The sequence below is a fragment of the Sander vitreus genome, chromosome 23, assembly GCF_031162955.1.
Source record: "Sander vitreus isolate 19-12246 chromosome 23, sanVit1, whole genome shotgun sequence".
Taxonomy (NCBI): domain Eukaryota; kingdom Metazoa; phylum Chordata; class Actinopteri; order Perciformes; family Percidae; genus Sander; species Sander vitreus.
The window spans coordinates 5,275,718-5,292,476 of record NC_135877.1 but is presented as its reverse complement, the minus strand read 5'-3'; the positions used below and the strand labels follow the sequence as shown (position 1 = coordinate 5,292,476).

The 16,759-nt window shown below is 40.8% G+C and overlaps 1 protein-coding gene across 1 annotated transcript in view; it reads right to left on the bottom strand.

Moving 5' to 3' along the window:
* Nucleotides 1-16,759, bottom strand: part of LOC144512436 (anoctamin-4-like) — a 70,953-nt gene that overhangs the window by 18,479 nt on the left and 35,715 nt on the right. Inside the window, exons 8-16 of the mRNA XM_078243198.1 lie at nt 15,651-15,695; nt 15,432-15,563; nt 15,146-15,252; nt 13,574-13,629; nt 13,256-13,377; nt 12,377-12,511; nt 11,707-11,803; nt 10,445-10,505; nt 2,430-2,512 (exon numbers count right to left, since the gene is read on the bottom strand). Coding sequence (XP_078099324.1) covers nt 2,430-2,512; nt 10,445-10,505; nt 11,707-11,803; nt 12,377-12,511; nt 13,256-13,377; nt 13,574-13,629; nt 15,146-15,252; nt 15,432-15,563; nt 15,651-15,695 — 838 coding nt within the window. The remainder of the gene's footprint in view (nt 1-2,429; nt 2,513-10,444; nt 10,506-11,706; nt 11,804-12,376; nt 12,512-13,255; nt 13,378-13,573; nt 13,630-15,145; nt 15,253-15,431; nt 15,564-15,650; nt 15,696-16,759) is intronic.

Genomic DNA, 16,759 nt, shown 5'->3' with positions numbered 1-16,759 from the left:
GAATCATTTTTTTTTAAGAGTCAGCAGCAGGGTGATAGGCGAACGATGTAGGTGTGTCACTGTGCTAATGGATAGATGAGATCAGCTGATAAGAACAGCTGATATCATGATTGACAGCCTCAGACCATAGACTGTAAAAAGAGTGGACTTGATAGTGGATACTGCTGTTTTGAAGCCTCAAGTTTGGCAATATGGCCGTTGCCATCTTGGTTTTATGAAACCAGACGTGACGATTTTTGGACAAGAGGTTGGAGCTGGGGAGAATTACGTTACCAAGCCAGTGTTATTTATGTCCGCAAAGGTGCTGCGCTAGGCTAAATGCTAAAGGGGGAAAGTTGTAGATTTTCAACACTTCTGAAGCGAGTCATCCAGTGGAGATTTACCGGAGGGTAAACACAGGCCTCCGGGTACTGGCGTCATTAAATCTACATGTACAGCAGAACAGAAAATAGGCCAAATTTCCTCCTTAAGTTACCAGCTAATGCTAGCAGTAGCTAGCTAGCTTGTTTGGCAGAACTCTGACCAAGACATTTTTAGGCAACCAAAACATTCCAATCAACTTTGATGAAGTGAAAAAACACAGTGAGGGTCAACGTTTAAGATGAAAACATGCAGAACACCTATTTTAATGTCAACAGCTATTTTAATGTACACAGTGCCATGACAGGTCGGCTTGTAGACACACCCTAAAGCATCTCATGCTTTATCGTCAATTTAAAAAAAAAAAAATGGGACTATAATTTACAAAATGAACATCATGTTGTATTGAAACTAGCAATTGAGACCATAAACTCATGAAAATGTTTACTGAAGTAATAAATCAAGTGAGAAGTAGAGGAATTTTCCCACAGACTTCTATTGAAACAGACTTCTTTTTGCAAGCGGTGGAGCCGCCCCCTGCTGTTAGTTAGATAGAATCCAGGTTTAAGGCACTTCCGCATTTGCTTCACTTTTCAGACCCGGAAGCTTCGTCCATTATTTTTACAGTCTATGGACCAGACAGGACAGCAAAGAAATAATGAGCATATGCATGGGAGGAGTAAATGGCAGGAATGCATGAGAAATAAAACTACAGGCCTAAGGATGCAAAATGATAGTCTTCCTTACTGATCTCATGCTATAGCTTCATTTCTGGTTCAAAACCCAGAATCATTAGAGTTTATTATCGCTGTATTATCTTCTTTTCTGTAGGCTACAAAGCAGACTAAGACTCTGAGTCACTTCACACGCAAAAACAGCAGTCTTTCAAAGAACCCGTTTACCAGTTTGGGTATGATTGACAGACGAGGGTTGGAAGTGGATCGATAAGACAGGCATGAATGTTTAAACCCACTAAACGTTCTGACAAAACCAAATGGCAGTATGCCAACTGTGTAGGGGTCTGAGTTTGTAAGAGCATTCATCATACAAGTGTTAAATTTGTACATTTTCAGTGAATCATGAAACGATTCAAGAAAGACTCCCTTAGGGCAGGCTCCTTAGTACAACAGTCCCACCTTTTAAATACATGCCTGCAGGCTAGAATAGACAAAAAAAAAGTGTGAGTAAGCAAACATTTCTCAAGGGCAGAGCTACTGTGAAGGCAGACATATTGTCAACGTTTAGGGCAAAGCCAAAGAGTAACAAGTTGGCTACATTAAACTATGAGAAAGAACTAAAGACCTACTAAAAAGAAAAAGAAATTGACAGCGACTTTGTTTTTCACTCTTTAGGTTTATTCTCACTGCATCGTTTTCACACCAGCCTTGTTTAGTTCGGTTGAATTGAACCCTGAAGCGCTAAACCCCTTGGTGCGGTTCGTTTGAGCACGTGTAAACACAGCAATCGCACTCAGGTGAGGACTAAAACAATCGGGACCCCGTCTGGTTACAAACAAACTCTGGTGCGCTTCGGTGTGGTTCGTTTGTGGTGAGAACGCGATCAGACCTCAATCCAACCCAAATACCAGTGTACTCCGCAGGTTTAAGCTAAACGGCTCCCGTAGTCAGTTGTGCTTTGCAATCTGCGATGCTGCAGAGCATGCAAACTGTAGCAGCTTGCAGTGTTTCTCTCACAGTCAAACACCCGCAGAGCAGACGTAGTAGTGTAGTAACGTTGCTAGCGAAAAAAACAATGTCTGGATTTGTCTGGTTTGACCATGTAGATACGAGAAATATGCACTAGTTGAGAACACAGGAGCGTCTTCCTGTATTTACTTTCTTGCAGACAGCTCTGACCAATAAGCGGAGGGAACATTCTTGTATAGTTTGTAGTGATGCATTTGCCGTGTGAAACGAAACCGAACCAAAGGGAAAACGTTCCAAGTTCACAAACTCATCAACTGATTCAGACCAGAGCAAACGAACTATAGGTGTGAAGATGCCCTAAAACTAAAAGGGAGCAGATTAGCTGCAGATACCAAAATACAATGACCACATGAAGTACTTCACCTCCTCTTCCTCCCAGTCGATGAGGTCCCAGTCGTATGCGAGGACAGCTCTGCGCCTTTTCCAGAACTCCAGGAAGACCGTTGCTGAAACACACGAAGCAAACCGTGTTAGATTAACAGTCCCTCCAGAAAAACGTGATGCATAATCAGCCAAAGTCTACATATTTATGCGGGGGGGGCGCTTTTTTTGAAATACGCCGCACTTTCGCCGCATAAATTGCCGATTCCCGCGCAAAATATGCAGGTCTTGCATGATTTTATAATCCCCGCATTTTCGTTGCAAAAAAGTCACATATCTCTTAGCAGAAAGTTGAAAAATGTTGCGTTTACTTCACACAAGAGCAGCCATTTTCCCCTGTTGCCATGGGAACGTTATGAAGTGAAGTAATTACGCAACGTGAACATCATCGAAAAGCTGCAAACCCCGCGATGAAGCCACGATGAGACCGCAGTTTTTGCAAGTTCCCGCAATGTCCTCGCATAAAATTGCATAAATATCCCGCATATTCCATCGCATTTTTTAAGAAAACTTCCCGCATAATCAAGGATTTTTGCCCGCAACAATCACAAAAAACTCGGCATTTTTCTGGAAGGACTGGATTAAACCCTTTTTACAGGGGATTAGCATTCTCCTGGTTGTGTGCATTTGGGGTAGTTTTATCTATTTTTTGTCTATATTGTTAATACAAAAATATTGATTAGTGCAGCTTTAACCTGGCACAATAGCTGCACCCTGGACAAAAGATGAGAATATGTAACTGAAGTCGCACTGTGGATCGTTGAGAAACGTGCAGAATGTTAACAACATTGTTTAGCATTTTAAGTTAGGGTAAATACTTTGTTAGATGCTACTGGAGCAAGCTGCCAATACTGGTAAACTTGTATCATGTGAAGAAAAAGCTGAAGTCATGGACAAATGTTCTCATTGCATGTGATTGGCTAAATTGTGGTAGAAATCCCTAGTGTATATGTTCTAGTTAAAACACAACCTCTGCATAAACTGTTGTACTCTGAGCATTGTGCAATGAGCCCATAGACTGTAAAAATAATGGAGGTAGCAGCAGTGACATCACCCATTGGTTTGTTGACTGCCTTTTTGAAGCCTCGAGTTTGGCAATATGGCCGTCGCCATCTTGTTTTTTTTTTTAAACAGGACGTGGCGATTTTTGGACGAGAGGGTGGAGCTGAGGAGAATGACGCGACCAAGCCAGTGGTGTTTATGCTTGCAATGGTGCAAGCTAAACGCTAAAGGGGGAAAGCTGCCGATTTTCAACTCTTTGGAAGCGAGTCATCCAGTGGAGATTTACAGTCCCGGCAAGTAAATTCTCCTGCGGGGACTTGCCGCCATTCATCTGCACGTATGCCAGTACAGAAAATCAGCAAACTTTCAACAAAGTTACAGGCACACACATGTGGTAGCTAGCTAGCTTGGTTGAAACCGAACACTGAACAAGACATGTTCTAGGAGACCAAAAACCCAAAACACCCAAAAACAAGTTCAGGTCTATTTTAATGTACACAATGCCATGGTTAGTCATTGCTAAGCCTCTGTTATGATTGACAAGTTGGCCTGTAGCCACGCCCCTAAAGCATCCCCTGTTTTATCATCAATTTTAAAAGAAATGGGACCATAATTTATAAAATGAACATCATGCTGTATTGAAGAAGACTTGAAACTAGCAATTGAGACCATAAACTCATTATGAAAATGTTTACTGAGGTAATAAATCAAGTGAGAAGTAGGGACATTTTCTCATAGACTTTTTTTTGCAACAAGTGGAGTCGCCCCCTGCTGGAAAAGAGCACTTCCGCATTTGCTTCACTTTACAGACCCTGAAGCTTCGTCCATTATTTTTACAGTCTATGAATGAGCCTAATAGTTTTCCACATGATCGGCTGTATCTGCTGGAATGTAGTAAACAGAGTCTTTGATTGGGACACAGCAACTGAAAGGTCTAGTCCAGTAGATTACCATAACAACTGACCAATATTGTGTTGCAATAACTGGCCTTGGCCCCGAGACAATTTGCGCGTGTAGTTCAGTTGCTCTGCAGGCTCACTCAGGTCTTTGTTCTTGAAATAAATATTTATTTTGACTTTATATTGGACCATCTCTGCCTCATCGGGTATTTTTGTCAACAACACAGACACAATGCTGACTGACTAGTGATAACCAGCTGGATTGATGCCAAGACAATTAGACAGTGTTTAAACTGTCACAGGCCACACAGAGAGATCACTCTGAGACACAGTGTTTAGGCACGGAGGGTACATACCGTAATATTTCTGAACAAAGTCCTTTGGATAGCTTACTTATTGCACACACACACACACACACACACACACACACACACACATATACCTGCCTCTCCACTGAACACTGAAGCTTTTTAATTTCAGCCTTTCGAAACAAATGCTTGTTTCCATTGAACACAGAGCAAACATGTTTTAAATGTGAAGGCTCAGCTGTGTGAGAAGGGCACCGCTTCCCATGTGGAGCCAGCAGGGGAGCACGCTTCTGAGGAACATTAATGAAGGGATTTGAGCTGATTTCTCTGCTGCAGTTGATCCCCAAAACATATTCATTTGGACAGCAGCAACAGCAACTTTCAAGAAACAGTTACTGGAAGGTCAGTACATTAGTGCACTTTCTTTTAGACTTTTTTTTTTATTTTTAAACTGGATAAAAACAGTTAAACTATACTTTAGGTATTTGCAGACTGGGCTGTGGCATGTCTGTGCAGCTGTGAAAACAGCTTCATCGTCCATTATGCTCTTCATAGTTTTTTATAGTTTCTTTCTTTATAGGTTTCCTGCTTCCCTGTACAAATGTTTATAATGTTTTTAGTCACATTGTTAGTTTGTGTGACGATCTCTGTGTGTATTATGTCGTTTACATTTTATTATAATGTTATACAGTTTTTGTTTTGTCTGTGTGATCCTTTTTATACCCTTGTCTGTGATTAACTTTCCCTTCAGATGTTTGCTATAGTCTTTTACAGTGACTGACAAATGACAACTTAAACTTAATATGATGCTATTCAACACTTATTCAAATATAGATCCTTTTTTTCTTACATTTCCATAGGCTGCATGGCTTTATATGAGTGTGCAGAGGTTTGTAACTTATTAAAGGTTGTTAAAGTTAGTTTGTAGACGAGATAAGAGGCAGACTCAGATAATTATTGGAAAGTTAGCATTTGGCCTTTCCACTCCAGTAAGAAAAGCATTTTGTATCACATGGACGTGATTAAATTGTCTTTAAGATAACATCTTACTAAAATCTTTTATTTGACCTGAATATTTTTATTTTGCCATACATATCAAATGCATCATTTCTTTCACGTCTGTCAGTTAAATGGATGTCCCAGCCTTCACACAATATCAGAGCGGAAACATTTCAACACAACAAGTTTAAAACAAGTGAAGCAGGGCTCTGTCTAAACTAGACATCTTAATTAAGACTATGTTTAGACAGAAACGATCTGAAGAGAAAACGCAAAAGTGGCGTTGCGTTCTCACTTTTTATTCCGCGTTTAGACGAGCGTTATGGGGGGGAAATCTGCGTGCCTAAGGTGACTCAAAAGTGTGTGAAATGTGATCCACTAAGTCTGCGCGTCTGCGTAGAACGTTCCTTCTACTTGTCTCCCTCTCCTCCTCCTCTCTCCCTCTCCTCTCCCTTGTAACAAAAGCTGACAATTTTGTCTGGACAGACGAGGAGGTGGAGTTATTGCTCCAAACAATGCACACACAGACACACAGACACACACGCGGCACGCACACACACACACACACACACACACACATACACACATGCGGTGCACACACACACATACACACACGCGGCACACAGCACAAACACACACACTCACAGTGCGTTTTTACCCTTTAGATGGGAACGCGACTGTGGAGCGTTTTTAAGATTTCCACTCTGGAGGGTGGTTTCACTTTTTTGTGTTTTTAAGCCCCAAAAACGCTGTCGCCGTCTAAACGAAAGGCACATCTGATAAAATATTTTTACGTTTTCACCCGTGAGCGTATTCGTGAGCACTTGAATGAGCAGAAGCAGATGTAATAAAATGCAAGAAAAATGATCCAATCGACCAGGTAGGTTGATTTGATATACACAATATGAAACATTCATTTTCATTTGCTCACTGTAAGAAGGTTGTTTGGTCATTAGATATTGTATCGGAGTACATTTTTGTAAGTAACCGCTCCCCACCCTGCCGGCTGCACAGGGACGCTCCTGGAGCAGTGAGGGGTCTGACTAATGGAATTTCTCCAGAACCAAAACCTGACTCAGCCAGAGATCACCCACTGGGAGTCAACAGCACACCTATCTTCAGCTGGTACTGTAATATTTCCTAATGAAATGAACTAGTAAAAGCTTTAAAATACAGGAGATCTACTCTGTCAAAGTGTCAACGTTTTCTTCCTCTACCTTGGCTTGACTAGTCTCATTATATCTGTCATTTGCCATTAAACATTTATACTTGTGAAACCGGGTTTCCACAGTGATAAGGACATTGTCTAAATATGTCTGAGTGTCTAAATTATTAACACACATTTATGCAACAGGGCCTGCGCTGCTTTCATTAGCAGGTATACTGTAGTGGGAGAGCCACAGCACTTCCTGTCTATGAATTAAACAACTAACCTTTGTGTCCTCACTTTTGAATTATGTGTTTAATCTCATAGATACATTACATTTAAACTCCCGTATATGGTTTGTGGTGTCTGATGGCAGCTGGGATTCAAGTTTAAAGGAGACCTATTATATACTTTTTTCAGGTTCATACTTTTATTTTGTGTTTCTAGTATAACATGTATACATGTTTTAATGTTTAAAAAACAACAACGCTATTTTTCAATACAGCTGCACCTGTATTCACCCTGAAAAAGCACAGTCTGCTCTGATTGGTTACCCTTCCTTGATTTCCGGATTCTCCACATCTGGGGCATGTTTTAATCTCAACACGGTGTGCACCGTTTTGCTATGGTTTCCTGGTTGAATGATATGTTTCCTCGGAACGGTGTGGAACGGTGTGCCACGGCTCTGAGATGTGTTTTCTCTCGTTTGGTGGGTGTGTCTCTCGTTTATTGGCTGTGTCATAGGTGATAACCAATCAGCAGAGACGTGTCTGTAAACTCGTGGTAATAAAAAAGCAGATTGCTTGCGCACACAACAGTGTGTTCAACGCACCCCCGTTTCAGTTTAAAAAAAAAACGTGCTGCTACCTTTTGTCGGGGCTAAATGTGGCCCTGTACAGGGCCTATATATATATACAGGGCCACATTAACATATATATAGCACTTTCTACTGTCAAAAATCACCAATAAAGGCTTTTAAATCAAATACTACACAACCGGACATGTTCCAGAAGGAATGTGACCCGAAATATGGGAGAAGTTAACATTCGCAGCCAAGTTTACAGCTTTCCCTGGAGTTAGCATGTATCTACATGTAGTTAGCAGTCGATTGTAATGGAGTATAGCAGCACTTTCTACCATCAAAAAACGCAGATTAAGGCTTCTAAACCAAATCCTATCCGACAGGACATGTTCCAGCAGGAATGTGACCCGAAATTTTTGAGAAATTAACATTTGCAACCAAGATTACAGCTTTCCCTGGCATGCTAACGCATGTGGCTACATGTAGCAGTGTATGTAACATTAACACTGCATAAGTGTCTGCCTGGAGAAGATGACCATATATAGAAACCTGGCTCGGTATGACATCATACCGGGACTAGAAAAAAAAAAATGTTGAAACCAGAGCGTTCAGAACAGTTGGAAATCGGAGGTTTTGGCTCTTTTAAATACGTTTACCTCATTAGTTGAAGCTTTGGCCACGTTTAACATGAAAACCAAATTCAGAAATCCAGAAAAGCATAACAGGTCTCCTTTAAAAAGTGAAATGGAAATGTCCTGGCATTGGTGTTTGTGTCACGTCTCTGCATTAAAGTACAAAACCACATTAAAATCCTTGTACCCCTTGTGTCCTCTTTACCCTCAACAGTTAACACCATAATCGTGCTGGCGGTGTTGACCTTTGCCCTCCAGCTGTGTTTAGCTCTGTTCTTCATGCTGAGATGTTGGCGATTTGACAACAGAGTAAGAGAGGCTCTCAAACACCCAGAGGCTGCTAACAAACTCATTGGTGAGCATTTATTGCAGGCTGCTGCTTGTTCTTGTTTTAGGTTGGTATGCACATTTTATAAATCAACAAAGTTTCAACATCAATATTTAAAAAGAAATGCAAATAATGGCACTTTACATATGGTGTTGTTTTTGAGAAACAACTCACTAACTGACTTAAGAATTTATTTCTGTTATATTCTTAAAACTCTCCTGCAGAAGTTAACTGCAACTTCAACCAATTTGAACAAATACATATCACATGTTTCATGCCTCTATTTTGTAGCACATTCTGTACCCATATTATTCAGGTTAAATACTGTTTAAATGGCATGGAATAAAGTGAGAGAAACAGCATGAAATGTGAATGATGTCTCTCCCTGGGGGAGAACTTTCTCACCTGCAATGGTTCAATTGAAAGTGCCTTTGTCAGTCTATTTGGTAAGTTGAAATGAATTTTCTGTTTTCTTCAGCAGAGTGATTTTTTCCCCTTTCTTTTCTATTCCTCAGCCCCCTCATCCTTCCACCGAGACATTTACAAACAGGCCAGCTATAAGCTATGTGACGATAATGGTGCTGCTGCTTCGACACCTGCTGTGTCTGCAGCTGTTGAGGAATATGAACCCTACACAAACTCTTTGTTGCAACCTTCCATACCCTGGGACCTTGTTCAGCGCTGACAGACTCCTGATCCTCCTGGCTTTTACCAAAAATAAATGAAAATGTGGCCATTTAATATTCATGATGAATACTGTACTGTATAGTGAATGCATCCCTTTAAAATAATGTACACTCTACATGCAATGCAATAATATGTCACTTTTTAAAAGTAGCGATACAAGTTTTTGGAGAAATGTTAGAAATGTTTACATCATTTCAATAAAAAAAATGAAAGAAAAAATTGAAGTTAAAGCTGCACACATCAATATTTTTTTATATGGAAAATGGGTCAAATGACTGTGTAATGTGGAAGATGTTGATCATAGTAACGAACCCACAGATAATGACTTCCTAATTCAGCAAAATCCCCTCAGTTTTACGCGTTTTTAGTGTCTTTCAGCTCATTGTTTTGGTTTTACAGCCTACAACTTTAATGTTTTGGATCAGTCTCACTGCTCTCATCAGTGTCACTTCCAGTTGCAGATAGGACACCTATTTTCAGTAACTCTGATAAACCCACTGAGCGCTACACTACCCACCACCAAACAGCAGACAAAGTTAGCCACTAGCTAGTGAACGTAGCAGTGTTTCCCACTATATATTTTTTTTAATGCCAAAAATAATTTGCCAAACATCCATTGTGTTTCCCCAAGCAGGAGAGTCGAGTACAGGCAGGCTCGATGGTGAACTACATGCTAACGTGCTGACGGATTGGGTGTTTTAGCAAAGCTGGGCTAAAGAATATTCGGTTAAACCCATAAACTGTATGTTTAAAACAGATCGGTGATGCTGTTTTGCCCTCGTTGTTCTCCGATAAGTTTGCTGGAAATGATGTGATGTAGCGTTTTATGTGGAGTGAGCACTGCGCCTGACTCCCCAAATAACGGGAGTAGTGGGCGACCCATCCTCAACCTGAGCGAAACACTGCATGGTGAGAGCAACTTTTTCCTCGGCAGCTGGCAAAGAACAAAACAGAGCTACAAGCAGAGTGAATACTGAACTTCCAGGTCACAGGTGCACAAAATCACAACTGCAAATTAATGCTATAGTTGCTTTGTATTTGCTAGGTGTGTGATTAGCCAATTTTTTTTTACATTTTGTGCTTGTTGTGCTGTCCTCAAGTGGCAAAAATACAGTATTAGTACATCTAAAGTGTATTTCTGGGAAGAGAAACACCTGAAAGGTAGTGCAGAAATGTGAAGTGTTTCAACTTACCCCAAACAGCCATGAATACAGCAAAGAAAACAGTTGCACCATTGTCAAAGAGATGGGTGACCTGAGAAGAAGATAGGAAGATCACAATTAATATGAATGCGGAATGAACAATGCTGCATTAAAGAACCATGGGACCCGGGGCTACCACTTTTTCAAAGCCCTCCCCCCAGACACCATCACGTCTCAACTACCGCCCCCGTCCAACCTACACAGACGTCAGCCAAGCTTTATTTACATACAATAATGCATCGACAATCACTCATGACTGCAGTTGCATTGTGTGACTGCATGGCACCAAATACAAGGCATATAATCATCATAAGCCCATAGTGCAGCATACTGTACATAGGCTATACCAAACAATGGCAGTGAAATTGCGTACAGGCCGGCTGTACGCAATAAAATCAAAACCTGGAGCGACCTCTAGCTCACCCAGTAAGAGCGTGCGCCCCGTGTGGGCTGAGTCCTTTGCAGCGGCCCAGGTTCGAATACGACTTGCGGCCCTTTGCTGCATGTTATCCCCCATCTCCCTCCCACATTTCCTGTCTATCCACTGTCACTATCAAATAAAGGGAAAAAAAGCCCCCGAAAATTATCTTCAAAAACAAAACTCATACAACACTGACAAGTGAAGCTTGTGTATGCATCCTTCTTTCCACTCACAAGTGGTGCAAATATAAGAATATTGCATGAATCAATCAATAACAACTGCAGGTATTAAAGTCCGTTCCTACCTCTAAAACATCTTTCTCCTGGTATAACGTGTGGCAAAGTCCTTGATTAGATTGATTCATATCCAAATAATACCGTTAGTTAGTTAACTACTATGACAACTACATGTACTACTACTTTTCCAGAGCTGGCGTAGCGCTAAAAGCGCAGTGTGGAGATAGGTCTGGCTATGCGAAACTAGCTACTACGAGCCTGCTATATATTCTGTGGAAGCAGGTGGTAATTACGTCGGTGTCTTTTAACCTGCCGGCTCTGCCACTGTGCTGCTGGAGGGTTTTCAGTCGTCTCGACCTCGGGGCTTGTCAGCTTTGAAATATCGAGTCAGATTGGGGATATTCCCAAATAGTTGTGACACACACACAAAATACGAGAGTACCAAACAGACGAGCAGGATTCTTGTTTTCTCCCTGTGATCAGAGTTGGCCTTAACTGAAAGTGTGCTGAATCATCTGGAGTAGAAGTTACATATTGATGAGTTGGCACATTTCCCACGAGTACAATGACAAAATGCAGGTGTCTGGTGACAGTACCTTGGCGTAGATGCAGCTGTCTGACAGTCTCAGGTAGGGGCAGTACTGGTCACAGATGGGGCACATGATGACATCAGTGGCCTGGCAGATTTCTTTACTGGAGAACAACATGTAGCCTATCAAACTCTGTTGAAGTTGGTATTACAATGTCCAGCAACATTTGGGCAACATAGAAAAAACCCAAACGGATGCAACTGTTCTGTTTCATCTGAGTTGTTAAAGTTATGTTTTTCTGAAAAAAAAATGTGTCCACGCATTCTCATTCTGCGGCACTGCACAGTGTTTCAGACTTCAGTCTTATAAAGTGATACAGAGCACATTTGCATTTACATCTTTACATCTTAAGCATTTACTTTAACCAGAGAATCCTGAATAAGTTTAATTTCCTTTATTTCATTTAACAGGCACCCAATACTTCAAGTTGCCAGGGACAATTTCACACTCCGTAGCCTTATCTGTAATACCAAATTAGTTTTGCATTAAGAAAAAAGTTACCTGACTTCTTCACTAAATACATTGTCTATCTGATCTGTACTTATTGAGTACTTCTGCAGCATAAACCGAGGCTTGTTCTTCCCTAGAAAGTCTTGCTTCAAATGCTTCAAATACAATACATCTAGGAGCTCTGGGGACACTTATATTTATCAGAAAAGAGAGGAGGTGTGTTTACCTGACCTGGCAGTGCTCCAGAGTGAAGAGGCCATACAGGAATACCAAGAGACCGACCAGAGCTGCAGGAAACAGCATCCCCGTGTACCAGCCGAGCCAGGCAAAGTACAGACCGATCTTCTCCCCAAAATACCTCCTAAAACAACAATAAAAAAACTTTGGTTTGAGTGTCGTGAAAATTTCATATAAAAATATACTGTATCCGGTAAAACAGCAGATTTATATCCTGATGTCTTCAGACAGTTCAGAGAAAATGTATTAGTGCGACTACCTGTCATGATGTTTCCATTATAAATGTGTCATTCAAACCTCTTTAATGGGGCTTTCACACTACCTCGTTTGGTCCGGACTTTCCGACTTTTCAGTTTGATCCGAACATAAAATTACAGGTGTGAAACCTCCCCCCCCGGACCACGGTCCGGATCAAACAGACACAATTTGGTCCATTGAAAAGAGCAGACAGCTGTCGGACTTTCAGAGCAGAGAATAAATCAGCAGTTTACTTGTTAAGTGGTAGTAAATGTACAGGTTGTTGCTGAATAAATGCTACTCAAAACCCAAGTAAAGTTCCCGTTTCTTGCCTCTCAACAACAAAACAAAAAGAGCTGCGGTAGCAGTCAGTTGGAAAAAAATACCAAAAATTCTAACACCAGAGAGAGGATACGAGAGGACGGAGGAGCCCTTCTACAAACCAATCAACTACAAGTACTGGGCGACACTGCTCACATATATGATGACGACAGGACGTAATTATGTCATGTATAGCTCTTTAGTGCGCTTGCATAACTGCAGTGTGAAACCAAAACTGACCGGATCTAATTTATACAATGTAACAAAAACCTAAACCTTGGTCAGGCCCTAAGTGTCTGAATGTAGTTACCTGATGAGGTCCAGCGGTTGGTACTTGTACCAAACCCCCCACCAGGCCCAACATTCGTACAGCAGGTGCCGATGGTTCTCTGCTCCATGTGTTCTGATGGAGTTTTTGCTGTGGTAGCTCCCCTGTTAAAGTCCAGACACACACACACAAACACAGACATGGAGAAACATAATCTACGTAGGCATTGCTGTAATATCAGTTCATGTAATCCATGACATCCATACATGACACAGAAAGAAGTTCTGACTTAAAAACGTGACAGAATTGAATGAATGAATGAATGAATGAATGGCTTTATGGAGATCAGCCTTTAATTACCTCATGAAGAGGGAAGGCTGCCTCATATGAACTATTGCTCAAAAGACGATTGAGCCCTGGAATCAAACACAGACAAGAAGAGAAACAGGAGCCTGATGCCGTCAGTCAAGCAGTGTAGATAGTAGTTTCTATTACTTTTTATTCAAAATTCAAACTACTGTTCAAACTTTTTTGAATTAAAATCCTCAGTGTATTAGCACAACAGCATGCCCTGTACTCCTGCACTGGATGGTTGTAAAAAGCACTGTCCATCTGAACAAATTGTATGTTGTTTTGCCTTAGCAGTTAGCTATGCTATAGTTGTATTTGCAAACGGAAATTGGAGAAAATGACCGAACCTTGCTGAACGGATAATCAAGAAAATGGGAGGAACCATTTTAAATATAACACTCATAAATCATTCATAAAAGTAGCCTACTTATAAAGCTGTTTGCTTTGTAAATCTGACCCATTGTATGTTCTTTTGCTTTAGCAGTTAGCCATATTATTGTTCTCTTCGCTAACGGAAACTGGAGAAAACGACCAAACAGTGCTGAACAGATAATCATGAAAATGTGAGAAACCATTTCGAATTTAACACTCTAGATGTTAAAATCATTTATAACAGTACTATAAAGCTATTTGCTTTGTAAATGTCTGTAAAAGGCATTATCCATCAGACCCATTGTATGTTATTTTGCCTTAGCAGTTAGCTATGCTTTTGTTGTATTTGCTAATGGAAATTGGAGAAAATGACCGAACCGTGCTGAACGGATAATCAAGAAAATGGAGGAACCATTTGGAATTTAACACTCTAGATGTTAAAATTATTTATAAAAGTAGCCTACTATAAAGCTGTTTGCTTTGTAAATGTCTGTAAAAAGCCATTGTACTGTATGTTCTTCTGCCTGAGCAGTTAGCTACGCTTTTGCTGTCTTTGCTAACGGAAATTGGAGAAAACAACCGACCCGTGCTGAACAGATAATCATGATTGTGAGGAACCATTTTGAAATCAATACTCTAGATGTTAACATCATGGATAAAAGTACTATAAAGCTGTTTGCTTTGTGAATGCTATAAAATGCAACTGTCCCCGGTAACGTTAGCTTGTCACTAAAGTGAGATATTGGATGTGAATGAACAGAACAATGTTAATTCTACAAAGTAGTTTAAGATAAGGCTACATGGGTTGCGCTTGAATGAATTCGAACAAATGACATCTTCAAATTGAAACTTTTTTTACAAAGTGACAGATCCAACAGGCAACGACTATTAGCAAGCCCTTTATTGAACCAAAAGATTAGAAATAAAGATTAGTTCTTTAGGGAAACGTTTAAAGCTAAAGCAGCAAGAAGTTGTTTAGTGGGACACAGAAAGGCAAAGAAAATACAATATAGATAACCTGATTTAAACAGAGCTTCTTAATATTTGCTCATTTAAATATCCTTTTTGAAATAAAAAATAGTACTTTTTACGACGACAGCTCACCGTGTTCATAGTCTGCACACACTGAATACACTCTCTCTCCTGCCACCATTTCCCTCATATTTCAAATACAGTATTTCTAGTCATAATGCCTGTTGGAAAACTCACCCATCTTATTTTTCCCCTCCTCATATTTGACCCGCTGAAGGATGTGGTGGACGATGCGACTTCTGGTGGCGTTGTTGAAAAAAGAGTCTTTGTTGTGGATGATGAAACTAAAGTGAAACGAACCAGTTATTACAAATCCGTACGCTGTGAAGGATTCTTTTTTGAAAATGTGGATGTTGTATTCTGTGTGTGTGTGTGTGTGTGTGTGTGTGTGTGTGTGTTAGATGAAGTTCAAGGCTAATTCCCAGGAATTCGTTTTTAAAGGGCTCTTCTGTACAAAACTCACTGATGTATCCTTGATCGACTGAAGGGGGCGGTGAAGCTCTCTTTCTCCTCCAGGTCAGGCAGAGTTTCGTTGTCAAACTTCATGGGCTTGCGGGGAAGCCAGCCACGAAACTTGTTGATCCGCTTTTCCATCCTGCAAGTGAAGTTTCTGTTAAAGCTGCCAGAGCCGAGTTTTGCCTCGTCAGCTGATCTCATGCTGCCTCTTTGACTGAACACTCACCTGCTCATGAACTTGTGCCGTCGGTGCATGTAAAAGATTTTCCTCCTGGAATATGTAGGAACAATTACCTTAGTACTTAGTACACTTCAGAGGATAATATAAGTATCAGTTCTACGTCTACGTTTTATTTTTTTTTACCATAACTATTGTTGTCTGCTAATAATGAGTATGTTAATACTTCTTATAATACAAACATTAAGGTAGCCGCTGGAGTTCTTCAACTACTAGTAGTGCTGCGGTGCAATGGCGAAAACTGTAACATGCAAAGAAGCGCAGCAATGCACCGACAAAGGCCACGAAGACGAAAACCACAAGCTAGCAAACTTGCATCTAAACAATGCAGGATTTTAAATATTCACAAAGTATTTTATGAGGATGGAAATGTATTTAACATGTTTTTTCAACCTGATCTCACAGAAATACGTGAAACGACCACAACCTTCCGTGGTGGTGGCGAACTGGCGGCGTGTAATATGTTAAAGTTACGTGCCGGCACCATGGAAACGATTTAGGTTGAGGCAACAAAACTACTTGGTTAGGTTAAAGAAAAGATCATGGTTTGGGGTTTAAAAAAAAGAAATGATGTTACCTACGCAAGTTAAGTACGATACGTGGCGTAAGTTGAGTTACGTATTTAACGTATGTACGTAAGTGAAAGAAAGTCAACTTTGACTTCACGCGGGACACAAACGGCGGTCTCCTGGGTGAAAGCTTGTGTTTGTTTGACTCACCCATCCCAACCTCCTCCCTCCCTACGCGGACTTTGAGACAGGGTTGTGTTGAACCAGGGAACACACGTGTCCAGGGTGCGATTTGCCAGGGGGGATACGTGGGATTTCCCCCCCTTTCTGTTCTACTATACATATCCCTGCCTTTGCTGAATTATTTTTTATCTGGGGTGGGGACAAAATGCATCCCCCCCGTCAAAGTGATCATCTACTTCACCAATAGCCTAGAGCATATATTAATTGTATACCTAAAATAGAAGTATTTTAAACTAAGTAAAGCGCTGTAACGTGAACAGTCTATAGAGCGATAGAACGATAAAATCCGAGCGGCAGTTGCTGGTTGTATTTAGCCGCTGCAGAGCTCCGGGACGCCGGCTACCA